Source organism: Panicum virgatum, chromosome 9K (genome assembly GCF_016808335.1).
Source record: "Panicum virgatum strain AP13 chromosome 9K, P.virgatum_v5, whole genome shotgun sequence".
Classification (NCBI taxonomy): Eukaryota; Viridiplantae; Streptophyta; class Magnoliopsida; order Poales; family Poaceae; genus Panicum; species Panicum virgatum.
This window is the reverse complement of record NC_053144.1, coordinates 31470781-31487999: the sequence shown is the minus strand read 5'-3', so window position 1 is coordinate 31487999 and position 17219 is coordinate 31470781. Positions and strand designations below refer to the sequence as shown.

The 17219-nt window shown below is 42.0% G+C and overlaps 1 protein-coding gene across 6 annotated transcripts; it reads right to left on the bottom strand.

Annotated features, from left to right (window-relative positions):
• Nucleotides 1-1308: 1308 nt before the first annotated feature.
• On the bottom strand, nt 1309-5983 carry LOC120651249 (NAC domain-containing protein 102-like). 6 transcript variants are annotated; one of them, XM_039928690.1, is made up of 6 exons: nt 5829-5983; nt 4676-4857; nt 2991-3238; nt 2752-2895; nt 2078-2402; nt 1309-1926 (listed from the first exon to the last, which is right to left on the bottom strand). In XM_039928690.1, exons 2-6 carry the CDS (start codon nt 4848-4850, stop codon nt 1658-1660), a joined length of 1161 nt encoding a protein of 386 aa, XP_039784624.1. In that variant the 5' UTR covers nt 4851-4857; nt 5829-5983; the 3' UTR covers nt 1309-1657. The 6 variants fall into 6 exon arrangements, with proteins under 6 accessions (XP_039784624.1, XP_039784625.1, XP_039784623.1 ...); XM_039928691.1 differs by having other exon boundaries at nt 2991-3235; XM_039928689.1 differs by having other exon boundaries at nt 4973-5982.
• Nucleotides 5984-17219: the final 11236 nt, after the last annotated feature.

The window sequence follows — 17219 nt, the reverse complement described above, 5'->3', positions numbered from 1 at the left end:
TGTTACCATGAAATTAGCTCCACAATCCATTGGCCATGCTAAGTTTTCAAATAGATGATTTGTGAAGTGCCAAGCCCAATTCAAGATGCATCCTAAATTCCTAATCTAGAAGGGAATCAGTTACCCTACGAGAACTTGATAGAACTTCCAAACTAATGGTGCATCAGCCACTCGAACCTGATGATTGTGCAATCCATCTCACCTTTGTTCTGGTCTTGGTGAAAGTTTCTTTTTTCTTTTTTGAGGAAACAGTATTGCTGAAAGTTTGTCGATTTGCTACCAGCATTGAATGTTCTTTTATGTTTATGACATATCATGCTCTGATATATTTTTTCTGGTCTTCCCAAATTCAGAATTACATGATTTATTTTAGGCTTTACTTAAGTCATCTGATGATTCAGTGTACATACCTTAAAACATAGAGAGGAAATATTGAGATATGTTTTGTTAAAACACCAAGAATTGCACAAGATCTTTATCTGGAATCTGCTTAGCAGCGCAGTGTCCTGTGTGCTTGGCAACAACACAGGCTTACTTCCACAGAATCATTGATAGGAGATAGGGCTGTGACCCCAAAACTTTTTTTTACACATGTTTTTTTTAGGTTTCTGAAATGGCTATTGTGACAGATGTCAGAGGCAAGAATCATCACTCATGAGAATGGTCCAAAATGGTTGCCTTCTGTCAGACATTTCTTTTTAGTAAAGGACTAGTGGTGTTCAATCAGCTTATAATCATTAAAACTGCCAAATATAGCTACTAAACAAACCCAGTGTCTTTCATTGTGCAAGCATAGCCCCAGATGAATTGGTATACTCCATGAGAAAATATACAGCAGTAGGTAGTAAAATTATGCATAATAAAAACTTAAGATGGCTTTACTTCCACATAACTTATTTCATGACACGGTGCAAAATGATATGCAGTAATGCCCTGGCGTTGCAATGTGCAGGTATCTTTTTTTTTTCTCGAACACGCAGAAGAGCTGTGCATCAATATATTAAGAAGAAAAGGGGGTAAAGAGCCTCCGAAACAGAAAAAAGAAGAAAAAAACAGAAACAAAATTACAGGGTTAAAGGGACTGTAACACACACAATGTGCAGGTATCGTAAGCTGTAGGTTTAGCAGGTGCTTGCTGCCACAAGCCAAATTAGTATATGGATTCATAGTCTAAGGGCCAAAATTTCTGATTACCACCACGCAGTATGGGACATGCAATTTTTTTGGTCTCAAACAGGCTGCATTTTGAATCGAAATACAAATTACATTCCATAAATCAAATAAAGTAGTCTCCGTTTGCAAAAGGTGTAAGGAAACATTTGTTACTAAGTGTCATTCACCAAAAAAGATTGGCAGAAGATTAGCAGGTCACTTCTCTGAGCATAAAAGAATCATCAGCCCAAGGTATTCGCCACATTATCAGTACATGAACAAAAAGTGGAAAACTTTCCACAGCTCGTATTGTTGTTTCAGGTAGCTTCAAACTAGCTACCATCTAGTTTCAATTTCACAACATATGGCAACTACTTGTTGCGTCAATCAGCCAATGTCACTATAGCAATTTGCACAGTATCATGTGCCTAATGATGAAGTGGAAAAACTGATCCTTCCCTATGCTCCATCCTGTACAAAAATAGAACAGAAGCTATGCATTGTACTAGAAGGATCCAAAGCAGCAGTACTTCTTTCGTATCTTTCCAAATTTACGGGTAGACTGCTCTTTATGAGACTTAATGCTGCTCTGCGAGCTGCTAGAACTGTTGGAATGGCTTCCCTTCACATGGCTGCTTGGGAAATAGGAAGACACAGAAGGACTCTGCTGCTGAAACCCTTGGCTTGAATGTTCACCTCTATCACCTTCTGGCACTGGCTTCTGATGTGAAGTTCCAGGCACCATGCCATTGTTATCATGGAACTGAACTAGCCCTGCAAGAAAGAAGAGTGTACCGCCCATAAGAAAACTAATGAAATTGTTGCGAGGTTCTATATTCCTTTGGTTTTCAAACTATAAAATTGAAATCCAAGAAGGAAATTTAGCGAACTCTTAAATTACAACTTAACAGAAGGACCGTGCTACCTTGTTCTGAAGGGCTGAGTACCACATTAGCTGATTTAGTAGGTGCAGCTATGCTAAACTTGTGGTCTTGATTTTGTCCATCAGTTGTGTTACCACCTTTCAAGATTTCACGCAGGAATGCATCACTATCAAAATAATCCTCAGAAACCATAGATCGCTTGCTTGAGTTTTCTGAAGTTGATGCAGAGGCTTCTGAGGTTAGTAGGTCATTCAGCTCTATGTAGTCCCCAGTAGCAATAACATCAATATCATCTAGAGAATTCTGAGGTTTTTGCTCAAACTGTACTTTGCTAGAACAAACATCCTCATTTGCATCTGCTGTCACCTGTACGCAGATTGTAGATTCATCAAGCTTATAAGTAGAAATCCCATATTATGACAACATTAATGGTTACAATGGAAACTAAATATGTAAGCATTGAAAGACAAACATATATAATTTTTTTTGAGGCCACAAACAGATATAATAATGCACTTAGAAATTACATTCTTTTGTGTTCTTTTCAAAATTGCTCAAGCATCTTGAAAAATGAACAGTTCAAATAAAAGGTAAATGAATACACCAGCTAAGTAAGGAGCCAATGGGATTATTCCTAATTTAAAATTATAGACTATATAAGTTCCAGTGTTTCACAACAATATACACTAAAATGGGATCAAATGGATGAGCAGACCTTTGGCTCTTCTAGTTTTGCAAGATACTGAAGGTAAGTCTCCAAGCTATCATTAGGAGCATCTACATTCATAGAATTTTTTTGACTTTTTGCATCTAGCTTTTTGTCACCCTGAAAGAATACTCTACACAAAGACTTGTAGTCCTGTCATAAATGCAAAAGATATCATTATCAGCCGGCATCCCTGGAGAAAAACTTACAGACCATGTGCAAAATGACTAGGAGAAACCACTAGATACCTGTGGTAGATTAGCTTCGTCATTCTGTTCCACTTGATATTCATGCATCACCCACCCAGTTCTCTTGCCACATGGTTCTTGACCTTCATAAAACTCCAAAATAATTTTCACGCCCATGATACCTATACTTGTTGGTACTTTGCATGACTCCGCATGTTTCCAGTATCCATTTTTTGCCTTTCTGATACTGTTTTCAGCACTGTTATTAGGTTGTTCATCATCTGACCAGCTCAAGTACCATGTGTCTACTACAAGATGAGTAACCTTTGTAAGAAAAATTTGTGGATCATCGTGACTTTAGGGTAGTCACAGATATTATTTGTATTCAAATGACAAATGGTGACAAATCATAAAGTCAAATAGTGAAAATCACACTTCTAGCTGCTCAGCTCCAAACAATTTGCAACAAAGCCTATAATAAATTACATGCTACCAAGTTGGATCCCTGTACTAAATACGAGAGAAAAGGATTCCAATTTTGAGTAAAGAAGACATTATTTTATTATGTGCCAAATTCCCGATAAACCACAGTTTTGGGGATTGAATGCAAGTGACGGCATAAAATGATTGGCCCATTATGACTGCATAAACTTATCCGGTAAATACCAGACAAGCGTAGTGACAGGCAACACACTGCAGAGTCTAGGATTTATACAAATTACCATACTTGGATTTGGATGACAAGACTTTAAAAATTTCAGCCAAGGAAGACAACAAAGCATTCAGTCAGCTGGTTAACCACTAAGATGTCAATTAAACTCTCCCAGTATAACAGCCAAAAAGTTGATGTAACTTTCAAAGAAAGCTGCTATACATCAATAAAATACAAATGATTTCACATATCACTATATTGCAGCAGATTCTGCAACAGTCAGCTTTGCACAAGAACTATGCACAATTATCAATTCTATGTGCTTTCTTCAAAGGTCCAAAATATTTTTCAAATGGTTTACCATACGCAATTATCTTTTTTCTCGAACACGCAGGAGATTTGCGTATCAATATATTAAGAAGAAGATGGGTGAGAACACCCAAAGAACAGCACAGGTTTAGGTTTTTCGCCTAGGGGAAAAACAAACCTGTAGAAACAAACCCCCTAACATACAAGAGGACTTACTAAAGCTTAAACACTAAAAAGCAAGACCCAAGACCAGGACTAAACAGCTAACCGGCTGGCAGCTGGGCAAGGAGGTGGGAAACTCCTCGAGCTCCAGCGATACCCCAAAAGTGCAGCTCCTCCCTGATGGACCATACGCAATTATCAATTCTATGTATTCAAAAACATTTTTGCCAACCAGTGGTCAATTCTGAATTAGAATTTGTTGACTGCAGATTTGTATGGTAGAATTTTCACAATGTACAATCATACAGAAATGGGCAAATTTGAAAGATAGCAGTTACAATTCGCATCTCCCAGTGAAAGCAAGCAAGAAATCCCGATTACTTTGAAGGCATTCAATAAAATCATTTGTTTACTCGAAACAAAGTTCTATGTAGCCTTAATATCTTTCGTGGTTTGAACCACCAGTGATCAGCAATGAATGACTGAACTACAAAAATTATATCACCATTACATCATAGTATTTGTGTTTACAGCAAGACACCATGAATTTCTTATGGAAGATAGCATTGCAGAACAAAAGTCATAAAACGATTTGCATCTTGGGCATAGGCTGGATTCTCACCAGTGAAGATCCGTGGATCAACGAGGGAGAAGTCCAGACCCACAAGCACGTCCTGCGGAAGGGGATCCTCAGCTTTCCTCTCGGCCAAGAATCTGACAAGTTCCTCCTCACTCCAGGAATCCCTGATACTGATGTTAAGTGCTGCCAGTTTCAGCTCAGGATTTGGGGGGCACATGGTTATCCTGGAACAAGAGACACATGACATTTTTTGTTAACATTCAGAAGTACATATATCTGTACCCTTCCCTATTGAGCGTTGTGCATGCTTCTAGTCCTAATTACTTACAAAGAGCTCACCACTATTATTAGCAAGGTTCCTGCCTCAGATATTCTTGTTTTGACAGAAAGGGAACACAGGCTTTGCAGCAGAAGATACCGACGCACACGAGGCTTCATCAAGAATGAAAATAGTGGCGATCATAGAACTGGAACACGAATGAAAGAGAATCTGTATGGAAAAGACAGAACGAAACAGAAAGAATGACCAGTAATCACCCTCTGCTGAGATTTTAAAGCGTACACACCAAAAAGGAATCCAAAAGCTCCCGTGAAAGACACCCAGGAACAATCCCAAAAGCTTCTCTGAGAAATCACAGCACAAATGGAAAGCCACCGAAGGACCAAGAACACGTGCAGAACTCAAAACCTCCGGTAAAAGTCAGAAGCGGGATATAAACTCGGGAGCAGAGGCGAATTTGGCAAGAACTCTGTAGCCACCCAACCAATTTATCATCAATAGCAGAGACTAAAACAGAACAACCTGCGAGTTCTTAAAGCAAGCGCCACGTAAACCCATGAAGACCCAAGAAACATTCAAGTGAGAAAATCCAAGGAATTCGCGAAGTTGACTGAAGCGAACCCCGAGTCCCGAAAGAATGCTGAGAAACTCAAAGGCTCCAGTGAGAAATCACAGCAAAAATCGGAAGCCGCCCAGCCCAAGAAGCAAGAGGACGAGTAAATCAAGAAGAAGTGACGCTCGAATAGAAGCAACCAAACAAACCCCCAGGATTCCACCCCTACCGAATCGCATCCCATCGCATCATCCCGCGTCATCCCGACTGGTGAGGCCCAAATCCAATCGCCCCGTCACCAACCAGAAGGAAGGATCGAAGGAGGGAGGGAAAGCAGGGGGGGGTGGAGATGATTCGCGCACCACGGAGCCCCGAGGGCGAGCGAAACCGCGGCCTGCTCGCGCGTCGCTCGCGGCGGTGGCGAAGCGAGGGTGACGGCTGCCGAGCGCCGAGGCAGCACACGGGCACGGGCGGGCAGCGTGGCCGGCGAAGGCGAGCGAGCGGTCGGCGCGTGCGTGCGCGGGCGAGAGGGAGGGGGAACCCATTTATAAGAGCGCTGGTGCCAGGCGGGCAGCGTGCAGGCTGGGGCCGCTGGTCTCGCTGCCCGGTGGGGCCGCTCAGTGGGACCCGCGCTTCGCGCCGCGGCGGGAGTGGCGGATGGGCGGGCTTACATGGGCCCACTAGAAGTTCCAGAAAGGCAGCGGAACGATGCGAGCGGCTTGGGCTCCGCGGACAGTGACAGGTGGGGTAGAAGGCTGGTGGGTCCCAGATTCCACGGACTGCAGGCGGGGTGGTCGGAAGGCAACGTGGCCCTGGCCCGAACCCAACCGCGGTTAACGCGAGCCCCGCCCACAATTAGCGGCCTTACCGCGGTTGGACGTGTCCGCCCCTGCAGGCTGGCCGTTATTTGCAGCCGGCTGCCACTGCGCGCCCTTTTCCCGTCCGCCGCTGGGAGCTGAGGTCAGCCACGCCACGCCGACGTCGGCAGCTCCAGGCGGATGGTTTCGATTCGGCACGCAGATCGGCAGATGCCACTTGAGCAACGGAGTTCATACGACCTGTCCATCCAGCAGGCCGATCACTACCAATTTTCCTCTGGAGCTTCTTGACAAGTTGCAGAGAGAGACTCCTGCTTCACTTGACAGTCAACTCCGTGGCTTCTGTTCATACTGCGCCAGTACAAATTTTTGAGGAAAAAGAACAAACTCCATATTACATTTGCATTTTGAATTTTTCCCATTACTGCATTTCTTGCAAATGCCCGATACTCAATTATGCTGCAAAGGCTCAACACTGGTGTGCACATGCCTAACTGACACATTCCTGTTTTTAGTCATTTAGAGCCATTAATTAAGTCTTTATCGAGGTTAGATGCTTCCAGAGTGTACTTTGTTTTAGATTTCCGCATACACCATCCGTTTTTATTTATTATATGTCATATATATTAGATTTATCTTAAATTAAATTTGTCTAACTTTGACCAAATCTATAGAAAAGTATAGCAATAATTATAATATCCAACATATGCACTATCAACCTATACTTCATGGAGGATTCCATGAAACAAATTTGGTATTGTAAAGGTATTGACGACCAAAATTGACAGCAACTTGGAGAGACCGGTCTGATTGGTTTCCTTAGGCAGTCTGACCGGTCAAGGTTTTTGTAATCAGTCTGGCATGACCGACTGCTCTGACAAGTGGATCTGACCGGTCTGTCCGGTCTACCAAGAGTCCGAGAGCAATTAAGAATTTTTATAGATTTAGATCTGTAAAAAAAATTTCTTACGGGGCAAGATCTCCCTACCCTATAAATATAAAGGGCCACAACCAATTTAGGGTAGCCAATCGATCAAATACAAAACTCATCTACTATTTTATTGCCTTTACTTTTATATCCAAACTCTAGCTCTTCCAACCTCATTATCTGTTGTTCTCTTTGTCTCGACGATGTCTGAAGGCGTTCTAGGTGGTCTGTCGATCCTAGAACAACCCTACGTGTGATTGCCCTGACAGGATCCCTCCCCGGCGAGCGTTCATTGGACTTCGCTGGTTTACCTGGCGAATCAGTCTAATCGGTCCCTTAGACCAGTCTGACCGCTTTTGTGTAGGAGGCGCTGCATCGAGCTCTTCCTCGCATTGCACGATCGTGCGTATTCGTGTGTCGATTCAGAAAAGGTGTCAACAAAGTGTTATTGTTTCTTTTTGTAAGTTTGGCTAAAGTTTGCCAAGTTTGATTTAACACTACTCTAATACGATATGTAAATAAAAATAGAGAGAGTATAAAAACGTCTATGAGAGATTAAACGGTATTGCACTGAGTCTTGCTATTTGCAAAAGGAAGTTTTCATGGCGACAAAAGGTGAATAAGTCCAATCATAAGCATTTGAACCGTTTTGAATCAGCTAATGGCATGCCATAGCTCTACATTGTGGAAATCGGTTGAATATATATGTGTGCAATGGAGTGGTTATTGCAATACAGTTGAGTAGGGATGAGGGATCTTAAATTCCATGTAATATATAATTTGTTTCTTTTTTCTATTTTGCATTTTCCCCATATGATATTTGGTCTTAGCTCCAAGGAATGAATCGTCTTTGGAATACTGCACTTGCGGGCTTTACATATACGTGCACAAATGCCAACATGAGTTTAATTGAGGGGCCAATCGTTTGGCACGGCAAGGATTTGTTGTCTAGCTAGTAAGACTATTCCTAGCGTTAGATTTTATTGCACGATTTTATAAAGTGCCATGTCATCTAAATATATTTAAGTTCGTCAATGAATCCACCAATGCAAAGTTTCATTAGCCATAAGATTTAATCGTGAGGCATGTGATTGGGCCCAATTGCATAAAATGAAACTGTGTATCCCACAACCCAAGTTTCAACCAATTTTATAGTCTTAGAAATAGTGTATATAGAGTTTCATCGGGATCAAACTCTCTCTTTCTTCATAATTAGCTTACCATATTATCACAAATACTGATGCATCACTATATTTAATACGCATAAAACCTCTATGAAACTTACACTGGAATTAGCCTTGGCATAACATAAACTAGTGTATCCTCCTTATCTATGGATATAGTGCAAAATGGGCAGGTAGACTTTTATGCTTTTTCTAGACCGGCATGCCACCCTCCTTTTAGGTGTGGAGGGACTACACTCACTGACATGTGGGCCCCATACTCGGGGGGCCGTATGTCAGTGGGAGAGTCTGCAGGGAAGACTCGCCCCCCTTTTAGGAGGAGATTCATAGGATGTTGGCCAAAGAATCCTGCTTGTGTTCACACTAGTAAACTAATGGCATTAACTTACTGCAACGACCCAGAGACTGTTTGATTTTCATTCTAGGAATTCTAGAATGGGTTTGACCGCCCACTAGGATTGCCAAACAAAGGCAGTTTACAAAACTAACTTCAGAACCCTGCGCTAGGAACCCTGACGAATCTAATGAGATCTTTAACCATGTGATTAGAGAATGGTTACTGTAGCATCAATGTAGTAAATCATTGATCAACTACCGTCATTAGATTCGTCTCAAAAAGTTATACTCATCCTTTGTAAATAAACTTCATTTAGTACTCCATGCATATGAGATTTTTTTTGAGAAACATGCATTCTAGGATTCTAGGATTGTAGCGGGCCCACTGAGATACAGCAGGGGACAGGAGTTGCTCCTTGCTCATGTCCTGCCCTTTGAATTGACTAGTCTCTGCAGTCACTAACCTCGAATAAAAGAATTATCATGGTATGTACCATTACACTTTTAATTGTTAGTTATATATAAGAAAAGAAGATGTCATGTCCTAAAGACCTGCCAATTAGAATGTAGCAGTAGAAGCTGGCTCCTACATCCTTGAAACTTGGTGTATATCTATATGTATATTCAAGCACTCAGAAAACAGCTTTTTTTTGTTTAGAAACTACGTCAATCCCTTGTTAGAAAACTTTCCATCAAACTTGGATGGGGCGGAGGGCGATCTGGTGATGAGCACCATAAAAAAAGTACAAAATTATTCTGAAAAAGTGGTTCATCTTCATGGTGGAAAACTTTTTAGCTTTCCAGCATTTCTAGATGGGAACATATCATGTGCAAACCAATCTCTCTGTGCAAATTATGCAAACTTCAATCTGGACCACCGAATCAACATCCAAAGGGTATGGAAGATTGGGTAATTTTACAATTAAACGCCCGTCTTTGGATTGGGTAATCACACTTTTGCAAATCTCCACTCCCACTCCTCCTGCGCACCCCTTGGATGATGATCCGGTGGTGCATATTGAAGTTTGCATAGTTTGTACGGAGAGATTGGTTTGCACCAGATATATTCCCTTTCTAGATATACTCATATATGGCAAAGTCACCTAGTGATACATGCAATTCTATTTTTCTTCACAATAGTAGGACTCTACGGCTTAAACCCACTGCTTGTGCTTGAATGTTCATCTCTGACACCTCTTGGGAATGGCTCTTGCTGTGAAGTTCCAGCCACCATGGCATTTTCATCGTGGATCTTAACAAGCCCTACAAACATTGAGTGCAAACACTATAAGCAAACTATGAAGTTGACCTCTAACTGTCTATACTAGAGTTACCGAACTGCGCTAATGCTGATAGCCATTGAATGCCACCTTGACCGTGAATTCTTCGGGACTGAAAGAGAGATTTACACTATGTTCCATACATATTTTACTTAAAATTATTAAAGTTCTATAAGTTTTGGCAAAGTTATGATTGCAGGATCTACTGACAGAAAATGATGACTAAAATGGTGCCAATACCAGGCTAGCCGGCCCCACCTAAGTTGACTAGTCTTGGCCCCTTTTACCAAGCCACATCATCGATCCAGGGGTAAAGAACACACACTTACCATCATTACAGACCAAAAGACTCCTCCCTGAATTGGACGGACCACACTCTGAAAGTGCATTTGGTGCTCTAAGTGGGTTTTGACGTTGATGACATGCATAATTAATGACCTAATGAGTTTATTGAGCTATGCATAGGCTCAAAATTCATTGAAAGGAAAATGAGTAAGAAAAGATCCCAATTCAAATGAAGAACGATGTTTGAGCTTTAAAGAAGTTTCTTTATTATTTTAGAGTAAATTGCACTCAAAGTCTCCAAACGTATCCCGAAGTTTCACCTAGATCCCTTAACTCTCAAATTATCCATTTGGATCCCTTAATCGTGGTAAGTGATTCATTTGAGGTCCCAAACATGCCACGCAAGCCTCCGACGTTGACGAGGCATGCCACGTGGTAACACGCTGGTATAGATTTACAAAGAAACCCCTATATAATCTTATCTTCTCTCATTTGCTCCTCTCTCCCACCCTCCCTTTCCAATCTCTCCCTCACTCTCCCTTTCCTCTTCTCCACTTGCATTCCATCGAGCACCTCCGCCCGTCGCTGAAGCTCACGTTGGTGCTATTGCTGCGACTGGTGTGACGGCAGCCTGCGCGGTGGGCGTGGCGGCAGCCCGCTCCCGCTTCTCAACCTTGCGGTGCGGCTCGCCATGCACTGGCTTGCGGTCACCATCGCCGTCATGCCCGACAATGTCCACCTCCTCACATCGCTGGTCACTGCGTACCTGTCCGTGGGCGTCACTCTTCGATTGGTGGAACACCCAGCAGCGGGGTCGCCACGTCACGGTCGTCATCTTCGACTTCTTCACAGGGTGCATAGCAGTAGGCGGTGGATGGCCGCCGCTGCCGACGTGGCCACGTCGGGCGTGAAGGAGAGGTTGTCGCTACCACACTGTCACACCCGGTTTTAAGGACAAAACCGAATGCATAATTATATGTATGTCAGGATCAATTTTCATATATATAGAGACATCATAAGTGAATAATCAGTAATAGTATCACGAAAAAGAGAGAATACAACAAATAAAAGACTATCAGAGTTATACAGCTTATCTTTGAAACGAAGGCTTCAAACTTTACAGGCAATCGGCTGGGGGTTGCGTATGCCTAGAACTCAGCAACATCTCTAATAGACTTCACCACAACTTTCTCCTTCTGAGCAACAGTAAGTAAGGGTGAGTACACTTATGGTTGGTACTCAGCAAGGCCATAAGAAATAACCAGAACATGATTTAAGTCTATCTTCAATTAAATTAAGCATGTGAGGGTCCAAGCCGCTCATGACCGTGAGCACGGCCGATATATCAGTTTTACACTCTGCAGAGGTTGTACACTTTCACCACAATTCGCGTAAAAGTTTCGAAGAACTTTGAACCCAACCATGCATGTGCTGACCAGGCACAATACCACACTTCCAAGGTGTGATTGCATAGGGACGCTACGAGGCCTTTCCAAAGATTTCCTAGCATGTAATAACCCGCTAAGGTTTCAAGCCAAAGCGGTCATAACCCTCCCTAATGAGACGGTACCTTAGCCAAGGACCACAAAATCAAAGCCTCAAGAGGACCGAGCTATATCCCGTCGATGCATTCCCTCTTGCCCTTTCGGTAAGATTGTCACAAGCTAAAGTTTCCAATTAATTAGCCAAAACCAGAGCCATATAGTATTGTGGTTGTACTGTTTTCTTAGGTGGTTCTCCATGTTCCAATTAAACAAAGTATTCTTATAAATAAATATAGATAGAAGTATGGCTATGGTCACTTGCCTTTCTCCAGTAAAAAGCTACTCTTACTACTCTTCAACTCTTGTTCACTTGGAAAACTTGATCTTCAAACTTTGAACAATGATCCTTCTACTTGAAGCAATCATCGGGCAACCATACAAAGCAACAAAGTATATCTAAGAACAATACACCAAAAACAAAAGAAAGACTTTTAAAAGAACGCTCTAAAGGATAGGGCTCACTTCTACAGTTACGAGAGCACAAGAAACGCAGAAAACGGAAGTACGGTTGGAAGGATAGAGCTAACGAAAGATTTATATTATAACAGAAAGAAACTATAAGCTAGATTTATTTTAATCAAAGCCACATGTAAAGGATAACTAAAAGAATTATCCTTGTTTATAATTAACTCACGTTATACTTTCATTTGCAAGGGCCAAGCAAAACTTAGTCCAAGTAATATATGTGATTGTCTATGTATAAATTATACTAGTCAATAATTAATTAGAAAGAAACATGTGAGAGCATCTAAATGCACAACTTTATATGATTCGTGTTGAACTAACCAAATTAAATTGAAAGCACATTTGAGTAGATATTAACCCAGTTCACATGAATTATGAAAACCGGAGGTAAACATCTAATTAGCTTTTACTCAGAAAGACTAGATGAGAGAACATTAATCAAATTAAATCTATATTTAATTTTAAAATAGGAACTACGATACAACAATGCTGAAACATGATAGCTCACGCTAAAACAAGACTAACGCAACAAAAACGGGTCGAAACGGATCTAAAACGCGGAAACTAGAGTAGAAACAAGGTTGTAAGGATCTATACGTGATTAACTATAGACTTTAGGGGCTAAAATGAAAGAAAAGGGACTGTTTTGCAAATACTTTTGAACTAGCATGGACTGCGGGTAGATTTTCACAAAAGCGAGGGGTTCTTTTGCAAAAACTCCTGGGGTTGACCAATATCTGGTGTGATCTTGATCAGGGCCGTTAGATCTTGATCGGACGATCCAGAATGGATTGGGGGTCTGGGTGGTGGCGCTGGCGGCAGTTGGCGCGGACGCCGGCGCCGGGCTTCACCGAAATGGCGGTCCCGGGCTCGGTTTCAACTCGGGTTTGGGTCAGGAGGACGAGGACGCGACGGGGAACGCATCTACGGGCTCGGCGAGGGGCAAAGACGCGGTGGAGGACAGGCTCGGAGACGAGGGGTGGAACGTCGGCGACGGCGAGCAATCGAGCACGCGTAGGAGCGAGAGGGAGAGGGGAAAGATGAAAGTGATCTAGGCCTAAGGATGGCAACGGGTCGGGTTCGGATTGGGTGGAGTGTCTGGGTACCCAAAACCAAAACCCGAACTTAAAACCCAAACCCGCCCCGAACACCGATTCGGGTGAAAATTCATCCCCGAAACCAAAACCCATGAATACCCGAAACCCGACGGATAATCCGAAACCCGAAATTATTTTTCACAAACTAGCCTCCACAAACGGGCACAAGCAGCACTCCAACAACTGACATGCACGCGCCCAGCCTCCAAGGCTCCAACGGCGGCACCAATCAGGACCTGGGATTAAAAAAACACGCATGTAGCCATGCACTGTGCCCAACGGCCGACGCCACGCACCCGAATGGCAGGAAACGGATGGCCTAGGCTCTAGGGTGGCCCCATGCGGGAGCAGCGTGCACCCGCTCCACTCCGGTCAAACCTGCGCCTGCCGGGCGTGTCTATACATCACATTCTGCGATTTGAACCGGTTCTATCGCATAAAGAAACGGGCGTGAGGCTGCGTTGCGCGCCAGGCTGGCGGGCGCACGCGGACGGGTGCGACGTGCGCGTCGGCGCAGGAACTACGAACGAACGGGGACGCCGGCCCATTAATCTTATTGGCCTGGAAACATTAATTTTTTTTCATTCGCTTCTTCTTGTTCACATTTTTTGTTCTTTTCTCTCACGAGCTTTCATTTCACGGGCTTTCTGTTCTTATTTGTTTGTAAACATTTCAAACAAAGTGTCAAGTGAAAAAAAATGTTTGAAAACAATTCGCAATGTTCTGGATAGTTATCAGAAATGTTCAGAAATATTGTTCCGAAACATTTCATAGTGTTTTTTATACATATTCATATTTGTTTAGAAACATTTCAGATTGTTCCAGAATAAAATTTACATTTGTTTTGGAAATATTTCAAAGTGTTTTGGAACTTTTAGTTTGTTCCGAAACATTCGGATTTGTTTAGAAACACTCTAGAGTATTCTGATTACATTTGTTTTGAAATATTTCAAAGTGTTTCGTAACATTCTGACTTTTGTTTCTATTGTTCCGTTTTCATAGTGTTCCGAAACTTTCATTTTGTTTCGAAACATTCAGATTTGTTGAAAAACATTTCGAAGTGTTCTGAAATATTTACATCTATCTTGGAAATACTTCAAAAGTTTTCAGAGTGTTCCAAAATGTTTAGTTTGTTTAGAAGCATTCCAGAGTGTTTCGGAACATTTCAAATTTGTTTTGGAAATATTTCAAGTACCAAGCAATATTCTGCAGAAAAAAGAATAAAAAAGAGCAAATAAAATAGAAAGAAGTACATAATCATGTACTCACAAATTGACGACGAAAGCTTGAAACGACTTCTGCCTTACTGTTTGAATGCCAGCCTGCATTGGAAAAATATAGATTTTAATATAATACACTTGGGAAAAATAATAAAATTATTTTAATAAATCTATCAAAATGCGAAAACAACAAAATAGCAAATGAAAAAAAAGTGAAAAGAAAGAAATAAAGAACAAACGAATGTGAAAAGAAAGAATAAAAAAAGAACGAATGAGCCATTGCGAGCAATCGTGAAAAGAACGAATGAGCGAATGAAAAAAAAGAAAGAAAGTGGAACTGGCCGATTCTAATAAGTACAGGGGGTGTGTTTAGATGAGGTGAAAAGAGGGAGAAAAAGGCACATCAGTCACTGTAGTACACTGTAGCATTTTCGTTTGTTTGTGGTAAATATTGTCCTACCATGACCTAACTAGGCTCAAAAGATTCGTCTCGCAACGTACATTAAAACTATGCAATTAGTTTTTTTATTTAACTACATTTAGTACTCCTTGCATGGGTTATTTGCTATATTTAATGTATCGATGCGATAGGAGATGTGATGGATGTGATGGAAAGTTTGGAAATTTGGTGGGAACTAAACACACCCAGGCAAACAGCCAACTTGCCCAGGTGCCTGCACCCTGCAGCGTCATCATGGCCGTGCGCCTGTACCTGCCTTCGGTCTGCGTTGCGCCTGCGACAGCTCGCATGCGGGTAGCACGCGCGATAAATAGAAATCCCCCGCCTGCCCATGCCGCCTGCTCTCCCTGGCAAACGGACGAGCCGGTCCCACCTCCCACACGCCAGGCCAACCACCAGCCGCGGATGATTGAGGCCCTGTTTACATTTTTACCCGTAAACTCTCTAAACGCAAAGAAAACATCACATCAAATATTTTAACACATACATGAAGTACTAAATAAAGTTTATTTATAAAACTTTTTGCATAGATGGAAAGTAAATCACGAGACGAATCTAATGAACCTACTTAATCCATGATTTGCAACAGTGATGCTACAATAACCATCCGCTAATTATGGATTAATCATAGATTAATTAGCATTATTAGATTCGTCTCGTGATTTACAACTCATCTATGCAAAAAGTTTTGTAAATAGACTTCATTTAATACTTTAGATTAGCAAGATTCCATCGCAATTTTTTTTTGCGTTGGAACTAAACACGGCCTGAATCTTTCGGGTTCCCGTTAGAGATCCGCGGATTAAATTAAAGATCCGGTCCAAACCCGCTGCCTTTTGGTATCTGAACCAAAAAAAATCCGTGGGTGAAAATCAAGTCCCAAAACCCGAATCCGCGGACCCAAAATCCACAGATATCCGACCCGACCCAAACCCACTGCTATCCTTATCTAGGCCCCTAAGTGGGTTTTGGTGGTTAATGATAAAATACCATACATTTAATTATGTATTTGAGTATGTGTGCAGGTGATGAGTTAGAACAGGTAATCAAGTGATGATGTATGACCCCTCAAAAGGAAATAAAAAAGAGATGTTCAAGTTTACTCAAGAGATAGATTTTATATTTAAATTTGAGTATAGGAACATCGTACTATCAAGAGGGACTTAGTTTTCAAAAAAAAATTAAGAGGGACTTGATTCCATGGTGTTTGATTTGAAACTAGTGCACAAGAAAATCTAGATAAACATTTGTGAGTCACATATACCATTCAAATAGTTATACATGAGATTATTTCCTGCCAAACCCGGATTCTCCAGGTATAGGCCCGGAATCTCCGGACCTTGCAGCCCGGAATGTCCGGATACTTGAGCCAGAGCATCCAACCCATTTAGCCCAGAGTTTCTGGGCTTATACTCGGGAGTTTCTGGGTAACCCTCCTCCAACGGCTAGTTTCTGAGTGGAGGGGTATAAATACCCCTCCATGCCCCTTCAACCCCTTCTCTTGCCCATTTGACGAGCTGAACTCTAACCTAAACCAAGAAAAGCTCTCACACTCCCCTCTCTCCATCCTTGAATTATTCCTTTGAGGGATTTGAGTGAGAGTGAAGCAAGAGCAAGGATTCGTGCTAGTGAGCCTCATTTCCATCTCTTGAGCACTTGGTTTTGGTCAAGCTCACGGATTTCAAGTTTGTTACTCTTGGAGCCTTGTGCTCCTAGACGGCTGGGCGTGCTTGTGATTGCTCGGCCTCGATTGTGAGCAGCACAAGAAGTTTGTAAGCTTAATTCCTCTCCGAGGAACTCATAGTAAGTGACCTTGGGCTTGAGAGTTGATCTCGCCTTTGGATGAGGAGCATAAGGATTCTTGAGCGCCGTCTCTTAAATCCTTCCTCAACGGAGATGTAGCACCTTAGGGTGTAAACTTGGGAAAACAAATCTTTATCTCTCTTGTGTTGTTTACTTGACCAACTTTCTAGGGTTTGAGCTCGATCTACTCAAATACAAGTTTCTAGTGAGAACTAATTGTTGGAACTTTGCCTCAAGGAACCCCTGGTACTTGTGTTTTTACTCGATCTAATTTCATGCACTGATTCGAGCAGTTTACTTACATCAATTTCATTCCCGGAGTTTCTGGACAAG

Bases quoted from the DNA above. Each gene is read 5' to 3' on its own strand.
- LOC120651249 (XM_039928686.1), bottom strand. From the start codon at position 5,071: ATGAAGCCTCGTGTGCGTCGGTATCTTCTGCTGCAAAGCCTGTGTTCC. The intron at 4,858-4,961 runs GTAAGTAATTAG...CTCTTGTTCCAG, and splicing joins ATAATAGTGGTGAGCTCTTT to GATAACCATGTGCCCCCCAA. The intron at 1,927-2,077 runs GTAGCACGGTCC...TCTTTCTTGCAG, and splicing joins ACTCAGCCCTTCAGAACAAG to GGCTAGTTCAGTTCCATGAT.